The sequence below is a fragment of the Lepisosteus oculatus genome, chromosome 19 (genome assembly GCF_040954835.1).
Source record: "Lepisosteus oculatus isolate fLepOcu1 chromosome 19, fLepOcu1.hap2, whole genome shotgun sequence".
Classification (NCBI taxonomy): domain Eukaryota; kingdom Metazoa; phylum Chordata; class Actinopteri; order Semionotiformes; family Lepisosteidae; genus Lepisosteus; species Lepisosteus oculatus.
In genome coordinates, this window is record NC_090714.1 from 3,120,996 (window position 1) to 3,136,819 (window position 15,824).

The 15,824-nt window shown below is 47.9% G+C and overlaps 1 protein-coding gene and 1 long non-coding RNA gene across 5 annotated transcripts; one reads left to right on the top strand and one right to left on the bottom strand.

The window, feature by feature from the left end:
- The first annotated feature begins 1,057 nt into the window (after positions 1 to 1,057).
- Positions 1,058 to 13,913, top strand: gde1 (glycerophosphodiester phosphodiesterase 1). Of its 4 annotated transcripts, none has more exons than XR_001479939.2 (7): positions 1,058 to 1,574; positions 5,723 to 5,898; positions 7,407 to 7,512; positions 8,346 to 8,438; positions 9,087 to 9,298; positions 9,883 to 10,294; positions 10,941 to 13,913. XR_001479939.2 is itself a non-coding variant. In XM_006637039.3 (6 exons), exons 1-6 carry the CDS (start codon positions 1,308 to 1,310, stop codon positions 10,028 to 10,030), a joined length of 1,002 nt encoding a protein of 333 aa, XP_006637102.2. In that variant the 5' UTR covers positions 1,058 to 1,307; the 3' UTR covers positions 10,031 to 13,913. The 4 variants fall into 4 exon arrangements, 1 of the variants encoding a protein (XP_006637102.2); XR_001479941.2 differs by having other exon boundaries at positions 13,001 to 13,913; XR_001479940.2 differs by having other exon boundaries at positions 13,004 to 13,913.
- Positions 1,750 to 3,790, bottom strand: LOC107078972 (uncharacterized). Its single transcript, XR_001479943.2, has 3 exons — positions 3,009 to 3,790; positions 2,469 to 2,653; positions 1,750 to 2,341 (listed from the first exon to the last, which is right to left on the bottom strand). It is a non-coding gene; the product is annotated as an uncharacterized lncRNA (long non-coding RNA).
- Positions 13,914 to 15,824: the final 1,911 nt, after the last annotated feature.

A 15,824-nucleotide genomic window follows, 5' to 3' on the forward strand; every position in this document is an offset into this window, starting at 1 on the left:
AAAGGAGCTCTGGACAGCCTTTACAATGCAGTCTACTTTTAGAGAGTTGACAACTCTCAACAGCGGTTAACAATTGTAGTCCACTGCAACAAGCCCCAGCTCCTGGTAGGCAGCTCAAAGGGTCCAAACGCTTTCAAAACTCACAATCGGCTCTCAGGCAGAACAGCTGAGGAGACTCCTAACACAAATACACACACTCTGCCACTCCCCCCTCTGAGCGCTATATACACCAACCAGTACTGATTGATCCCCCTGTGAGAATGTGACCTCTAAACCCTTCACCAATCACCTAATTAATTAATTACCACTCCGTGAGACTATGTCCAGATAACAGCAGCTTTAATTATCCTCTAATGCAGATCAGCTGATAAAGCCGTCCTCTTACAAACTGGCCTGCTCTAGTAAAATGGGCACAGCTTTGTCGTCTTTTTGAGAATCAAACACGTTTACAGCAAATAAATGTTAAACTGTTTTATTAACGTCATTAAAGTTCACGGCAGGCTTTTCCAGCTCATCGTTTATGTCCACTGTCATTTTCTGGGACTAAATCAGTACAATAAAGCACCAGTTTCAGTTATTCCTTTAATTTTGAACAAGCTGAATTGTCAGCAATAAATCAATATTCAAAAACGGACTCGATATCTTCAGTATCCGGAAAAGTACTCCTTCATTGAGGGAACGATTATACACTATATTGTTTGGGGGTTTCTATTTCATCGAGCGGAGTTATTTCGTGGACTAGATTTTGGGCGTGGCCCAGAAAAATGGCTCAGTAATACAAACAGCGTCCAGTTTGGATGGTTTAACTTAAAAAAAAAAAACAACCCTGTATGGACCATTTACCACTGCATACAATCTGACTGAAGGTTTATTTTCGATTTCTGCAGCTAGCGCCAGTGACAATGGTACTGGGAAGGGGGGAGTAGGTGAATCTAACAAATCCCATCCAGCATCTAAATTAATATTCATTCTCCCCGAGACGAAACGACTGGGTTGCAATACAGTCAAGGGTCAAGGCGGCCGAGCACCCTACCCCCCTGCGCGGGCGAGGCCCCCCGCCGGTCGGGTCTCCCAGCCCCGCCGGGGGTAAGTGCGCCTTGCGCTGTTATTGGTCGGGTCCTGCGGGCCCGGCCCTGCCCACTCCCCCGGGCGGAGAGGACGCTTGCGCGCTGGGCTGGACGGCCAGGCACAAGAGCGCTGTTAGCGCCGGGTCCCGACCGCCTCCCCCAGCTGACAGCGCCGGCACACGGAGCCGTGCCTCGGCGGTAGCCGGATCGTCACACAGACGCACACACGGGTCCGCCACAATGCTGCAGCTAGGAGATGGGCTAGCCTTCTTCTCCGTCGTTTTCTTCGTGCTGCTGCTGGGCACCCGGAGCCCGCTGTGCTCCACCGGCGGGACGGCGGCTCTCTACCTCTTCCTGGTCCTGTTCCGGTACCCGCCGGTGCCGGCGAGCCGGGCCCAGAGGGTGCTGCGCCCCGACCGACGGGCGGCCGGCGGCGGCGTGGCGGTGGTGGCGCACCGCGGCGGGGGACATGACGCTCCGGAGAACACCCTGGCCGCTATCCGGAAGGTGAGTCCCCGCTTTGGGCATGGACAAACCCCGGCGCCCGCTGTGTCTTCCCCCACCCCTTCTCTCGACCGCGGAACAAAACGGAGGGTTTTTAAATTGTGTGTGGACCGGGTGTTTTGAACGCGTCCACCGCCTGACACGACGCATGCTCGCACCAAGGAAAGGGAAACGGATGCGAAATTTACAGGTCTTTAATGAGGGGGGGACAGCAGACCGGACTTGCACAACACTTCACATCATCCACTAGAGGAACCTCATGCGTGTCGTTAGTAACAGCAGTGTTGGATCCAGCTCAGAGAGCTCGGATTGGAAACCCAAGCAGACTGTGCTGTACGAGGAGAGCGTGAAAGAGCATGGTGCATCCCCACCTGCGGCCGCAAGGCGGCGGCATCCTGCCTAGGAATGGCCTAGTTTTAATTGTCTGATGCATTAAACGACAAACAAGGGTCGTTTCCCCACTACCTGGGCACTTCACTTAAGCACTTTGAGTGAAAAGGGGACTAAATAGGGCCGCAATGACCCACGGGATTAAAACCTTAGTGTGGAGAAGTGGTTTAAGCTTGATCTCTGTGGGGGGGGGGGGGGGAACTGCTTTGGAGCAACTAGACTTGTTACGGCCCAAGACCAGTTTGTTGGAATATAAACTGGAAGCAGTTTAACATACAAAACGCAGGCCTCTGCGAGCCCTTCCGGTAGTGAGCACAAGCAGGCAAGCCCTGTGCGAGACCGAGGAGACCCCCTGACCGTCCGACAGACCTCCCCTCCACCTGTACAAAAAGCAGAGGAAAATGAGCACGTAAAGGACATTCCCACCCTTTCAAAACATAAAAAGTACCCTCCAAGTTATATTTACCTAAATCTGTGAACTATTTAAAATAATAAAAACACACTTACACTCGAGACAAAGCACCTGCCCCAACATCGTCTCCTCCTCGGACATGTCGGATATCAAGACAAGACACTTGTAAAACTCCTTCGCGTTAGTCTCCGATTTGAATGTCTTCCTGTTTCGGTGGAGACGCTACTAGTGGGTTATGTTCAGCGGCAGATACCCAAGGTGAAGGTCCAGAAACCTAAATCTCAAAATGAAGCAAAGCAAAGAAAAAATGAAAGCGTTTCTCTAATAACCGAATAATTGCAAGGATGTTTCCTCTGATGCTCATTAGACTAACGAGCAGGATGTTCTACAGCAACAGCAGAACCCGTCGGTTGTACCTCCGCGGCACCATGTAAACCTGAGCTTCGCAGGAGCCTCACCTTAAATACATGCGTTTCTACGAGTCGAAAATAACTCGTTGGCCAGAACAGCAACTTTTGAAACCCGCAGCTCCTTTTTCCCTCGTTTAAATACGTGCCAGTCTCCCGAGGTACGCAGTTCTTAAACCGCACAAGCGGTATCAACAGCTTTTACCTGCAACAAAGCACACCACTTACCGAACAGTTTCTTGTGCAACTTCTACATTCATCTTGCCGTCTCCCCTCTTGCATCGCCGAAAACGCTGCCGATAAGCTTGAGGAACCAGCTTATATGTCCGCTCAATGGTATTTTATAGCCACTTCACAGCCAGGGCTGTGATCCATAGTTAAAGAGGAATAAGCGTCTCTGATTCTACCAAGCACACTCTGGGAGTAAAGACCAAGCTTTGCCCATTCATGCGAAGTAGCTACACGTTTCAAGTAAGCAAAATATTGATCCACCTCTCGGTGAAACCAGACGAATATCCCGGCCTACACCAAACGGAGTAGCTCACATTTTGCTCGCTTCCAGCGCTACCTCTTCCAATCGTAGCGATTTTCTTCAACCGTTTCGTTTCCATCTAGCGCCTTCATTATTAACTCGACCTCCAGTTGTTTCATTCGAAAACCGTCGCTAGACAATTTAACAGGCGATGATGGATCAAAAACAAGTAATTTACGTTTAACCAGAGAAGTACAGTAACTATTTGAGCTTTAAGTTCAGCCTTCCGGGCAGTACAGGTTACGCCCGATTGGAAATATACGGCATTCCAAAAAAAAGTTCAGCCTTTGTGCAGGTTATCAACAAACCCTTAATATCAAAATTCTATAACTGCACAAACAAAACAAAGACGCAGAACAACCGGCACAGCAAACTAACTTCGGTAACCCGGACGAACTCCGCATGTTATGGCCTAAGCCCCGGGTTTGTTATAATATACATAACTAAAGCCTCAACATAAAATAGCTTTACAAACGAAACAGGCCTTTTTCTTTATTTTTCTCCAAACAGGATACTACTCTATCCAAATATACTCCAACACACTTAACATAGGACCCCCCACCCAAAAAAAAACAAACTTATCCAAAACAAGTTTTCCTCAGACTCTCTGACTACTCACACTCCCCTATTCACATAAAACAAGCTAACTTCCCTACAAAACAAAAAACAAACCCAAAAACCACAATGAACATATAAAAAACAGTCCATGACCAAGACAAGGCAGCCAAACCACAGGAAACAGCCTGTGTGAGAGCACAAAGCTGTTTCAAGCGCTTTGGCGGATCTTATATAGTGAAGGTCAGCCTCTCCCATTCTAATGGAACACCCAGACCACGCCTCCTCTCGATTAGGTGTGAATCTGTAACATTTAAAGCAAAATCGGAGAAAACAAAAGATGAGCACACAAAGGCCATGACATAAATGATACAGAAATAATGGGGTCACACCAAGTTCACTGTTAGGGTAGGTGCTTGTAATTTTAAAAAGCTGGCTCGTGTAGTTCTCTCTTTAATTGAATTATTAGTATTTCAAGCTACTTATTTTTGGCTAGGCAATTGAGTTAATTTATATTTTGTCAATATTTGAGCAGAATGGGGCTCTGGATTTGATCTGCATGGACTTTGGAGTGTGTACTGTATGTTCTTCCTGTGTTCACATGGGTTTCCTCTTGCTGCTCCAGTTTCCTCCCACAGGCCAAAGACAGACCTGTAGGTTAATCAGTGCTTTGTGAATGTGATATCTAGCCAGGTTTACCAACAGATTAGTTATACACCAAGGTTCTGTTTCCAAATTACTTCTAGCCGAGCAAACCTAACATGAAACTCCTTAAATCTAACATTCATGTTTAAAAACACTTAAAGATTGTAAAGTTTTGCAAGTCTGAACAACTTTGTATATATACTGATGGAAAAAAGAAACGCAACACCTCCTCCTCCACACTCTGGCCCTCCTGTCTGTGTGGGACAGGCTGAAGAGAGACTCATCCGTGAAGAGGACCTGATGCCACTGCTGACAAGTCCATCGCAGCCTCAGTCTGGCCCAAGCCAGTCGGTGTGACGTCTAGGAGGTGTGAGCAGAGGGCCCCTGACAGGTCGCCCTGCTCTAAGGCCAGCAGCATGGAGCCTCTCTGTCACTGATGCGGGCATTGTGTCTGCCGGCAGCTTCAGCAGCAGTACGCGTGGCAGATCTAAAACGATCTCTCAGGTGGACCAGTCTGATGTGTCGGTCCTGCTCTGGTGTGGTCACTCAAGGGCAACCGGATCTTGGACGGTCATCTGTCCTGCCGGTCTGCGTAAACCTCCTCTGCAGTCGGGACACAGTGGAGCGGCTAACTCCATAGTGTCTGGCAATGCTGGCACATGACATACCAGCCTGCAGAATGCCAATGGCCCTCTCCCTTGCTTCTAGTGACATTCAAGACATTATGGGATGCACAGAAAACTGTGGCTTGCAGTGACCTGAGCTCTGAATTAAGGCCTTTTTAAAGGTGACCTGATCAGACATTGTTCCACCTGGACCTCGTTGGGTAAAAGTGCACCTAACGAACTTTCATGTGATTGGCAAGTTGCAGTGCCTCACTGCACAAGCTGTACTGCTGATCAGAGGGCTTAAAACAAATTGACAACTTTTTGTGGAAGTACATAAGCTAAAACTACAGTATAGTATTCTCATTCCAGAAAATGCCGCGTTGCTTTTTTCCATCAGTCTATAGAAACAACATGGCAGAGTTTCTCTTCCGGCCCAACCGGCGGCACACAAATCACCTTGTTCGTGTCTGAGTCTAGAAGGTGGGAGTTTAACAGGGTGAAGACCTGGGGACGGGCTCAGTGTCATTTCTCTCGCGGTATCTGTCAGAGGCCGCGACCCGCGAACGCGCCCTCCCCCCGTCTCCCTCTCTCTCCCGCTCCAGGCTCGCGAGAACGGCGCCACCGGCGTGGAACTGGACCTGGAGTTCACGGCCGACGGCGTCCCCATCCTGATGCACGACGAGACGGTGGACCGCACCACGAACGGCAGCGGGCCGCTCAGCCGGCTGCGCTACGCCGACGTGCGCAGGCTGGACGCCGCCGCCAAGCACCGGCTCAGGTAGGCCGAGCGCGCCGGGAACAGCCGCGGTCAAAGCGGAACCGCAGTCCTGCCGTTCCGTCTCGAGAAACCAGATGGACTCGCGGACGGCGTAGAAAATATTTCGCAAATTTCGGAGCGAACGCAAAACCGTGAACTGTGTGGAGGGACTGTAAGTCGCCATGCTGTGGCAAACCGCCGGTCTCGCCCTGGGCGGGAGCGAGAGCTCACGAGAATTGTGAAGTGACGCGGCCCTTCCTGCTCACTAGTCCCTGTGATGACTGATGTGTTGTGCTGTGCGAGTGAATAAGCACAAGTTGTGCAGCAGACAGTTCACCGCAGGAAAGTTCCCACGTGATCCGCGTGCAGAGTGAACAAGTTAAGAACTATTTGTCTGCAAAACCGTCTGGAAGTCGAGAGCAATATTTCTATTGGGATTAAAAGAGATGTCTTCACATGCCTGCTGGTTTACAGTGTCATAGGGCTGCAACATTTCACCAGACTATTTTGTAAAGTCAATTGTGATGTTTTACTCGTCACTGTGTACCGTTTACAGTACAGTTTGCTCATTCTTTCTAACCTCGAAATACACAAATCGCATGGCAGTTGCACTGTGACAGTCACTATATGTGGCCCAGACCACTCTGTCACGACACTAGAAGGAAAGACAGTGTTTCCACCAGGCCAGTATCGCAGTCAAACTGCCAAGTTGCAGTACTTCCGATTGATTTGTTCCTCACCTGGGTTTCACAGATAGACCATAATATAAAAAATGATGATTGGTAAATTGAATGTACTGTTGTTCAATAGGGCAGCTCAGTGGCACAGTGGTTAACATCGCTGAGCCCCTGGGTTCAGTTCTGGACCTGGGTGCCATCTGTGGGGAGAATGTATTCTCCCTGGGTTCAACTGGGTGTGCTCCCGCAGTCCGAAGACATACTGGCAGGTTAGTTGCTTGCTGGAAAATTGGCCCTGGTGTGTTTGTCTGCAAGTGCTCAGCAGCCAGTTAACCCACCAGGAAGTCTTTGGACTGTGGGGAAAAAACCGGAGGAAACCCAAGCAAACATGGGGGGGAGCATACTGTACAAACTCCACACAGACAGCACCCCAGAAATCGAACCCTGGGCCCCTGAGCAATGCTTACCACAGATCCACTGTGCTGGCCTGACATAACACCCTTGGATTCAAATTACACTACAGTTTTGACAGAATAACTACAGATCCTGGCAACGTTTGTCAATTTAAGTGCCTCCCAGCAGTGTCTAGAAGATGTAAATGATATGTCTTTTCGTAAATGTTTATCATAAGTAGCCTCTTCAAGCTCAGCATGTCCCAGTTTGTATCTGTAGTTTGCTTCTGCTACCTGCGTGTACTACTCTGTGCTTGTCGGCAACGTCCGCGTCAGCCGCCGGGTTTGAACCAGTCCTGGAGGGTGTCTGGACAGACGCCTGGCAGGCGGTGTTGATCCCAGGGGGAGATGCAGCGGTTATGGTGAAGTGTAACGGCAGCTGGCGTGTGCCTGGTTACAGGGACAGGTTCCGGGGCGAGAGGGTGCCCACGCTGAAGGAGGCGGTGGAGGAGTGCACCAAGAACGAGCTCACCATCTACTTCGACGTCAAGGGCCATGCAGACCAGGTGTGGCAGCAGCTCACGGGCAAGAGACAAGCTATCGAAGGATAAAGGTTTTCCTGTTAGCCAGGGCATGAAGTCGCTCTTCTGCACAGGCTGGGTGGTGTTCTCCAAGCCACAGGTTAACTGAGCCACCCCTTGCTTAACCTGCAATCGGAGCTGGTGAACTGCGCCAAGAGCACAGTGCGTTCTGGTGCCACCAGAGCTCAATCAGACCTCATGGGTGGCACGTACAGTACCAGAACTGGCACCCTGACTTCCAGGGAGAGAAAAGGCACTGAGCTTATTTGGTCTGCTTTAGTGAGCAGGCCCTCTGTGAAATTAATCTTCTCGGACCTCTGCAGCTCAATCGCACTGCAGGGTGAAAACGCAGGTTTTACCTAATCATTTCAAAAATAGTACTCGAAACGTTAGCCGATGCCTAAATTACAGTATACCCCCAATGCCAGAATTAGTAGGTGAAAAGGAACAAGTAAAAGTTTATTCCATGCTGAATAAAGAAGAAAAGAAACACAAAATGTTGGCTAATGGAGCCTTCTTCAGGTGACGTTGTTGGGTTTTTTTCTTCTCTTTTCAGCAGGAATGAACCTTTACTTGCTCCGTTGCAGCCTACGCATGCTGACGCAGCTCCCTACTTGAACTAGTAGGTGGAAAGCCTGATTTAGAAATCCTGTTGTATCTTAGTAGAGGCTCAGATGTCAGGTGCAGATACTGAAGACTTCCTGGCTGAGCAATCTGCAGGGAACACACAATCACTGGATTTAGGAGATTAAAGGAAGGACAGGCTAAGCACTTCTGGTTAACTTTAGTGACATTTTAACCTTGCCCTGCAATTTCAGGCTGCTGCAGCACTGAAGGAAATCTACAAAGAATATCCTGTGCTCTACAACACCAGCATTGTCTGTTCCTTTGAGCCAAAGGTCATCTACAAGGTACAGATTGACATTTTCATTTATTTGTACTGTAATGCATTGCTTACCTGTTTTCATAAAGCTCATTAGTACTGGGGGTCTCTCCTTTGCTATTGTTTTAAACCAAGACAGCTGTAAAGGAATATTCCATCTGGAATCTTGGCTGTAGGTTATCCAGTGGGCTAGCGGGTAGTACAGGCCTTCACTCAGAAAACAGATTGGGCCCAAGAAACGTGTAATCGCTGGATCTCGGTTACGCCCGTCTTTTTCATATTCTTAGTTTCTAGCTCATTACCCACAAATGTGGCCCCCCAAGACATTGACATGAAGTTTTCTGGCAGGGTTTGTTTTGTCTCCACGTGAAAGAAAGGTTTCTTACTTATTGCATGAACCTCAGAGAAGCACCCTACGATTTTTGCAAGGTTAATTCTCCGATCCTCCACTACCGTACACATCCATGCTGTGTGTGTCGGAGCTTTCATGCGCAGGTGACTGCAGGCCAGTGATGTGCCCTGTGGCAACTGCTCATAATCGAACACGGCGGCCTGTTCAGTCACCTCCAGGAGCACAGGAAGTGGCACAGACACTGGGTTCAGGACCCGTTTAGGGGGGAAGGCTGTGCTCTCTCTCTCCCGTGATTCCTTACCGCGGGCTGCTGGGCTGTTGCAGATGCGGCAGGCCGACCCCGAGGTGCTGACCGCCCTGACCCACCGGCCCTGGAGTCTCAGCCGCTGGGGCGACGGCGCGCCGCGCTTCTCCTCCCCCTGGAAGCACCACTGGTTCCAGCTGCTGGACGTGCTGCTGGACTGGAGCCACCACCAGCTGCTGTGGCACCTGTGCGGGGTGTCGGCCTTCCTCATGCAGAAGAACTTCATCTCGCCGTGAGTACGGGGGCCGGGGAACAGGCCTGCTCTGCACTCCCCCCGGTCCGCGGGAGAAAGACACGCAGGCCGTGGGCGAAGGGCGTCACGCCAGCCGTTAGCCTGTTTCGCTGACCTCTTTGACCCCTTTACCTGCAGAGCTGAGCAGCCGACCTGCCACTGTAGCGCAGAGACTCCTGTTCCTTTAGAGTATCTGTGACTGGAATCTGTTCTGTAAAAGCCACTTTGGGGAATAACGGATGTATTTGTCAAGATGTGCGGGGGTCCAGAGTATCACAGTTCACGGAGACATTAAATCCCGTGTTCTGTTGAGTGGGCAGTGTTTCAGAGACCATTCCTACGTTCTGTGGCAGTGAAGATGAGTGTACACTCAATCGTACCCCTAGTTAGCTGGAACACAGTAAGATTCAGAATGATAATATGTGGGGCTCCGATCGGAGTTGCAGCTGTGCTGCGCTTGTCGTCCTCTGCTCATACGTAGGGCTCAGCGCCAAGCTGGTGAGGCAGGTTTGAGTACTGGCCAGGGGAAGCACACAGGAAACGATGGTGTCTAACCCCGGGCGCGTCGCCCTCTTCCCCGGCAGGGACTACGTGCAGTACTGGGCCGAGCGGGGCGTCGAGGTGGTGGGCTGGACCATCAACACCTCGGCCGAGAAGCAGTATTACCAGGAGCTGCTGGGGATCGGCTACATCACAGACAGCTTGGTGGAGGACTGCGAGCCCCACTACTGAGCACTGCAGCGGCAGCCCTGAGCCGGCGGCTGGCGGACCGCTACCATTGGACTTGACCTCCATCACCGAGGCACGCGGCCTTACCTCTCCCCCCAGCCTGCTCATCGAAGGACCGAGAGTGAGCGAGACCCCTGGTCCCAACCTTCCCAAGATGCCCCGTGGCCACACGGCCTCCTATGTCTTGTATATAACCTTTCTTCATGACCAAGGACCCCGAGACGTCCCCCCGTCAAGCACAGGCAGAATCAGTGACCGTGCACTAAGGTACTGGGGACGGGGCTTTATGAGGGTTAGGAAGGAAAAATTGACCCTTATTTGGGCAGGCAGAGGAAGAGAACAAAACTCTTCCCAGCTGAGTCCCAGGCATTTGCGGCTGCCCAGTCCAGTAAGTGTTTTTTTGGGGGTGTGGGGTCATGGCTCTGGGGTTTATGAAATCGGCCCCCTGAGCGCAGCCCCCAGCATCTCCGGTTTCCGCGGTGACGTCCCCTGACTCCCACACACAGGACGCAAGCCCTCCCACGCGGCCGGTGGTGGTCGTTGAAAAACTCTTGACATCCTGCCCTGGCCCCCTCCTTCGGAAGAAAGACACGCGGTGTGTTTGAAAAGATCTGCGAGGTCCGCCCACTCCCTTCTCGGCGCTGTATGTGCGAGCCGGGGGCTCTGAGAGTTTCATTCACTCTGAGCTACTGCCCTGGTGCTGTAAATGTGTGGCTGCAGAGGGAGGGTGACCAGTGAGGAAACGTGGGAGAGGGGGTTATTCGCTGTCGAACGCGTTTTGCGTTTGTGTTCGAGGAGGTTTGTCCGAAGACGCGACCCCTGCTGGCACGCATATCCAGCTCGCAGCTGTATTTTAAAAACGTTTCTACAGCAAACTTAACAAAACAAAGTTACTTCTGTCTACGACATTCAGGGGCAGCACAGTCTTCACCGGAGCGCTTAACTGCCCCCGAGAACCTGCGCCAATAATCCCCTGAATGAGCTGACTGGCTTCTTCAGGTCATGGCCCAAGAGAATGAGGAAGGTTCCCGTGTGTCCCTTCAGAAGACAGACATCCTCAACACGTTGCTAGCAGGACCGTGATCTCCAAGACTACACTGCAACTTAAATATGTCTCTTTTGTATTTAATTAGGTGGAAATACTTGTCACAACTTCTTAGGTTGCCAGCGTAGTTGAATCTCGGCGAGGATGACCATAAATGTGGTAAATGTGCATTTCAACATGTAAGCAAAGCAGTGACCCTGGCATTAAAAGCTGTTGTCTCACACCAGCTGTTGATGGCTTTCTGAGGAAAAATGTAGTTTTTCAGGCATTAAGTGTTCCGGTCAAGCTTATACTGTAGTTTCACTCCCATTATGTACATTGAAATTGTAGACTAAAAAGGTCTGTTCTCCATTTCCGTGATGCAATCTTCAGGAATCTTATGTTGTTCAGTGTACTAATCCCCACAGAGGCTTCAGGACTTGTTGGGTGACACACTGTCCTTACCAGGAGATTAGCTAGAGTATTGCCTGGGGTTCGATGACCTCATGATGCTTTAAAATATAGAAGACAGTGTAAAATTACTGATGTTATTGCGAGACCCAATTTGGTCAAATAAGGAAGGCTGTTCTTCGATGCAAATCTAATCCATCCCCCTTCTAACCACTAAATCCAATACAGAGACGCAGGAGAGCCAGAGCCTATTCTGGCAAGTCCATCACAGGGCACAGACACAGACAGGCACACACACACAAACCAGGGCCATTTGTACAGAAGCCAGTGAACCTGCCAGTTTGTCTGTGGACTGTGGGAGGAAACTGGAGCTCCCAGAGATGTGTTAATCTGTTACTAATAGGAACGAGTTCTGCCGTTTGATTTTATTCAGAAAGAAAATCTGAGATGGCTCAATTTCATTTCTACATCAGTCATGCAGACAGAATGGTCCCTAGCAAAAAGCAGCTGCCATGAGTAGAGATACCTCTCATTTTGTGAATGAAGGATGAAATCTAGGGTTAATGTCTGGGTTTATTAGAAAGAGTATTCTGGGCCCGAGGAGCATAACTCGAAAATAGTTGAGAAACAAACCTTGTTAAGGTGGCCTTAGCGACCACCTGCCTGTTTACAATTGGGGAACTGTACTGTACTTGTGTTCAGACAGACATCTGTTTGAGCTATGTGTGACGTTGGACGAGGGACTTTTCACCTTATTTTAAAAACAAATCTTGTGGTTTCTAACACGGGAACAACTTCATCAGCAGTACTGACTAAGGCAGAATCTAGATTACTACACACCAGCAATAACCTAATAAATGAATCACAAAAATATACATTTGTTCCAAGTGTTGAGTGCCATTAATTCGTGTCATAACCATTGATTAAAACATGACAGATTTGTACTCTATAGTCCTCAAGCCCAGACTTTTTTTCACTGCATCTTATTCTTGCTTATGAAATGTACAGGTTTTTATATAACATTCAAGAAAAAAAGAGTTGCAGAAAACATCCATCTGTGGCAAGTGTTATGTCTTAAAAGCTCAGTTTCAGAAGAAGACTTTTCTAGTGACATCTGTGCCGTAAGCTATATGAACAGACTGAGAACAGACAGAAGGTGTCCCCACCTGCAATTGAACCCAAGAGCTGCAAAGCCCATTTCATCTACGATCTGTAATGATCCTCAGATATAAATATTGAGAGCAATTTATTAAGTTAATTTTTTTTCTTATTAATGGTAATTAGATTAGGTTGATTCAGTGATGAATGACTGACCTCTTAAGGCTCAAATGTATGGAGTATGTGAGAAATATTGAAACTGCTGACCTAAGCTTTCTTTATTTTCAGTTTTCACCAATTTACAGAAGTATAATCAAGGATGCATTAATCAGTATAAATCAGGATACATAGAAGGACAATAGGAATTGTGCATCCCAAGTCTCGATTTTCATTCATAATGAGCATGTATTTAAATAAACTGTTTTACCCCGTTTGTTAAGCAGGTCAAAACAACTTCTGCAGTGTTGCCAAGAGGGTCTTTCGGACAAAACCGGATTCCCCGGAAGAGATCAACAGAGTGAGATCGGCCTGAGATAGTTCCCATTTGCATCTGATGTCCCAAAAGACAGTTTTGACTCTCGTGTTCGTCAGCATTCTCACAGACTGCAGGCTTGTGTTTAGCTTGTGCTGAGCCGCAGCCCACCCACTGAGCCGTGTGCTGTGGTAAGATGTGTGGGTTAAGGCAAAATCGCTCGATTTCCTCTCCTGGCATTGATAAGAACAGTAGCCAGTCTTTTCAAGGGTACTTTCATTACTCTGGCACACTAGAAACTTTCTGGGTGCTTAAACGGAGAACTGTTTCAGTCTCTCTTATCACACTGGTGTTCATATTCCCTCCCATCGCTTGTGCTCTCCATATTATGTCACCCTGTGGTGCCCATACCCTGAGAAAGGAGAACACCCTCTCAGAATAGAGCTGGTGTCTTTCACATCCTGTCGGGCGGGGGGCTGGAGGCTCATGCTTCTGCTGGGCTTTGTTCCAGCCCAGCCCTGACTTACACAACTGAACCTCTAACTGACTTCGTAATAGAAACAGTTGCATCTCCTTCCGCTCTTGAACATGGTGGAAATGGCCCTTTAACGGGCGCGTTTCACAGGAAAAACTAACAGAAGCGACTTCAATTAAGGCTGGAATTGTGGTGGCAGGTATGCGTGTGTCTCCAGGACGAGGTCTGGAGACTTCTGCCATAATGAATTCAGGGGGGAAAGCTTATAACCCAAAATATCTCACCTGGACTCCCTTAAATCTCAGAGGAGGACAGTAAATGTTCTGAATACTGGGGTTTACAGGGGAGATCTGTGTTTGCATCTGGCCTGCGAGAGGAAGAAGCAGAGGTTAATCCAGCACTGGAATCCACCGAATGCATTCAAATCTGTGACAGGACAGGACAAGACGATTACATTATTTTTCGCCAGTCCATCCAAGGCGCAGTCAGTGTGGCAGTTCTGATTTTCTTTCAACTCCTTGTCTCAAACAGTATTTCATTGAGAATATATCATTAAAACAGCCTTAAGCCCTAGAAAATATTCTAGATCAAGACACTATTTTGATAGATGTAACGTAAATTACTGCTTTGGATTCTGGAAAAAATAATAAGAACCAATGCACTCTTTTCTGTTCACTTATTATTCTCAGCTATCACTCAAAGCAAAGAGCAAGTGGAGATGAGAGGGAATCTAAGTAACTTTGGTTACTTGCCAGTGTTTCTGTCTGTCCTGGTAAAGATGGTTCTTTCAGGGCGGGGTTCAGAGATCACCGCGAAATGTAACTGGACGTTGTTTGCCAATCAAACCTGAGGATCTTTGCACCGCAAAAAAAAAAATAAATTTAAATGGAGAGGAAATGTATAGTCGCAAGTTCTTGTTGATTTGGTGCATGTAACGCTAGGCTCAATACTTAATTGGTTTATTCTTGCTAAGTTAATGGAAATGGTAGCAGACCAAAGTCCATTCATCGAAAGAACATTTTATATCTGTAAATACCATCAGACTAGTTTTTAACTCATGGCTGTAACTGAAAAATAATAAGGAGGCTGCGGTTGGTTTATTTGGAACTTATATATTGCATGAAGCTGCTACCATCATGATGTAGTTTGGAAGGATGGGGGTCTCTGCGTCAGGGTGGAAAAAAAACATTCTTATCTCGACTGCGCCTCCTGATAGACGATTTTTCGAGTGCGTGTCCTCATCACTGTTGTGACACTGTTTCTATTCCAAAACCAATTCATTTACTTTCGCTAATTGCACATTGGATACAAAATACAAAGATAATTAAGAAGCAGAATACACAAATTTCAAAAACGAGTTAAAAAAGGTTTCGTCGTGAGATAAGAAGGTGGGGGGCGAGGGATGTTATGGTTCTAAACATTAAACGTCGTTGAAAGACTTAAGCTGAGGTGAAAAATTGGTTGTAAAGTGAGTTTCAGTCTGACTCTCGCAAAAAATAGATCGCTCTTTAGCTCTGTGAAGTTGGTTCCCCCACACAGACGATCAAACGCATTCATTAGGGCTGCGTTTGTGCAGTCTGTGTTGAAAGTAGCTTCACAGCTGCGTTCGTTCCCGAGATACTGTATAGCGCCTTTCTTTTTCGGGTAGTCACCGCTAATAACGCTGTATGGAAAGTTCAAGCACTTGCTGGTGCAAGGATAAGTACTGTATGTCTACAATTTTGTTTCTCTGTTTGTCGGGGAGTGGTTGATTTTGCATTTAACACGAGTGGTTGGTGTGAACGGGAAACTCGAGTTTGGTTCCGTCATCATACCGTAATCACACGAGTGGCGGGTTTAGCCTCAAAAAGCGAATATTAGCAAACGACTTAAAAAAAGGCTTTAACTAGCACGTTTGAATACTTCGTTGCTGTGTCAACAGGTTTTTTTTTAGACCAGAAGTAATTCGTTTTTCATTGTGTCCGTTTTAAAATATGTCAATGGACGTTTAAAGATTCGTCTCGTCTTTCGAGCCACGTTTTAGAAAAAAAAATAGAATTAGCAACTTCTTGTAGTCCAAGACCATTGCTATACTATTTTATGCAAAGCAGATTCGGAGACGTGTAAAATAACCTGGAAATTGTTTTGTAAGGCGCCACGATGTATTAAGTTGACTTGGGAAGTTAATAACACATCTCCAAAACAACTTTGGAAACTCTTATCGTCTCACACATGCAGACCTCGCGAGTGTTTGAAAATGTTATTTTCACATAAAATGATTGAGCATATATCACATTGTCCATGTCTTTGTATTGAAGTATTGATATAGTAACCTTCT

Coding starts and splice junctions, on each gene's coding strand:
- gde1 (XM_006637039.3), top strand. CDS start 1,308: ATGCTGCAGCTAGGAGATGGGCTAGCCTTCTTCTCCGTCGTTTTCTTC. Junction 7,513..8,345: donor TCAAGGGCCATGCAGACCAG/GTGTGGCAGCAG, acceptor CTGCAATTTCAG/GCTGCTGCAGCACTGAAGGA. Junction 9,299..9,882: donor CAGAAGAACTTCATCTCGCC/GTGAGTACGGGG, acceptor CTTCCCCGGCAG/GGACTACGTGCAGTACTGGG.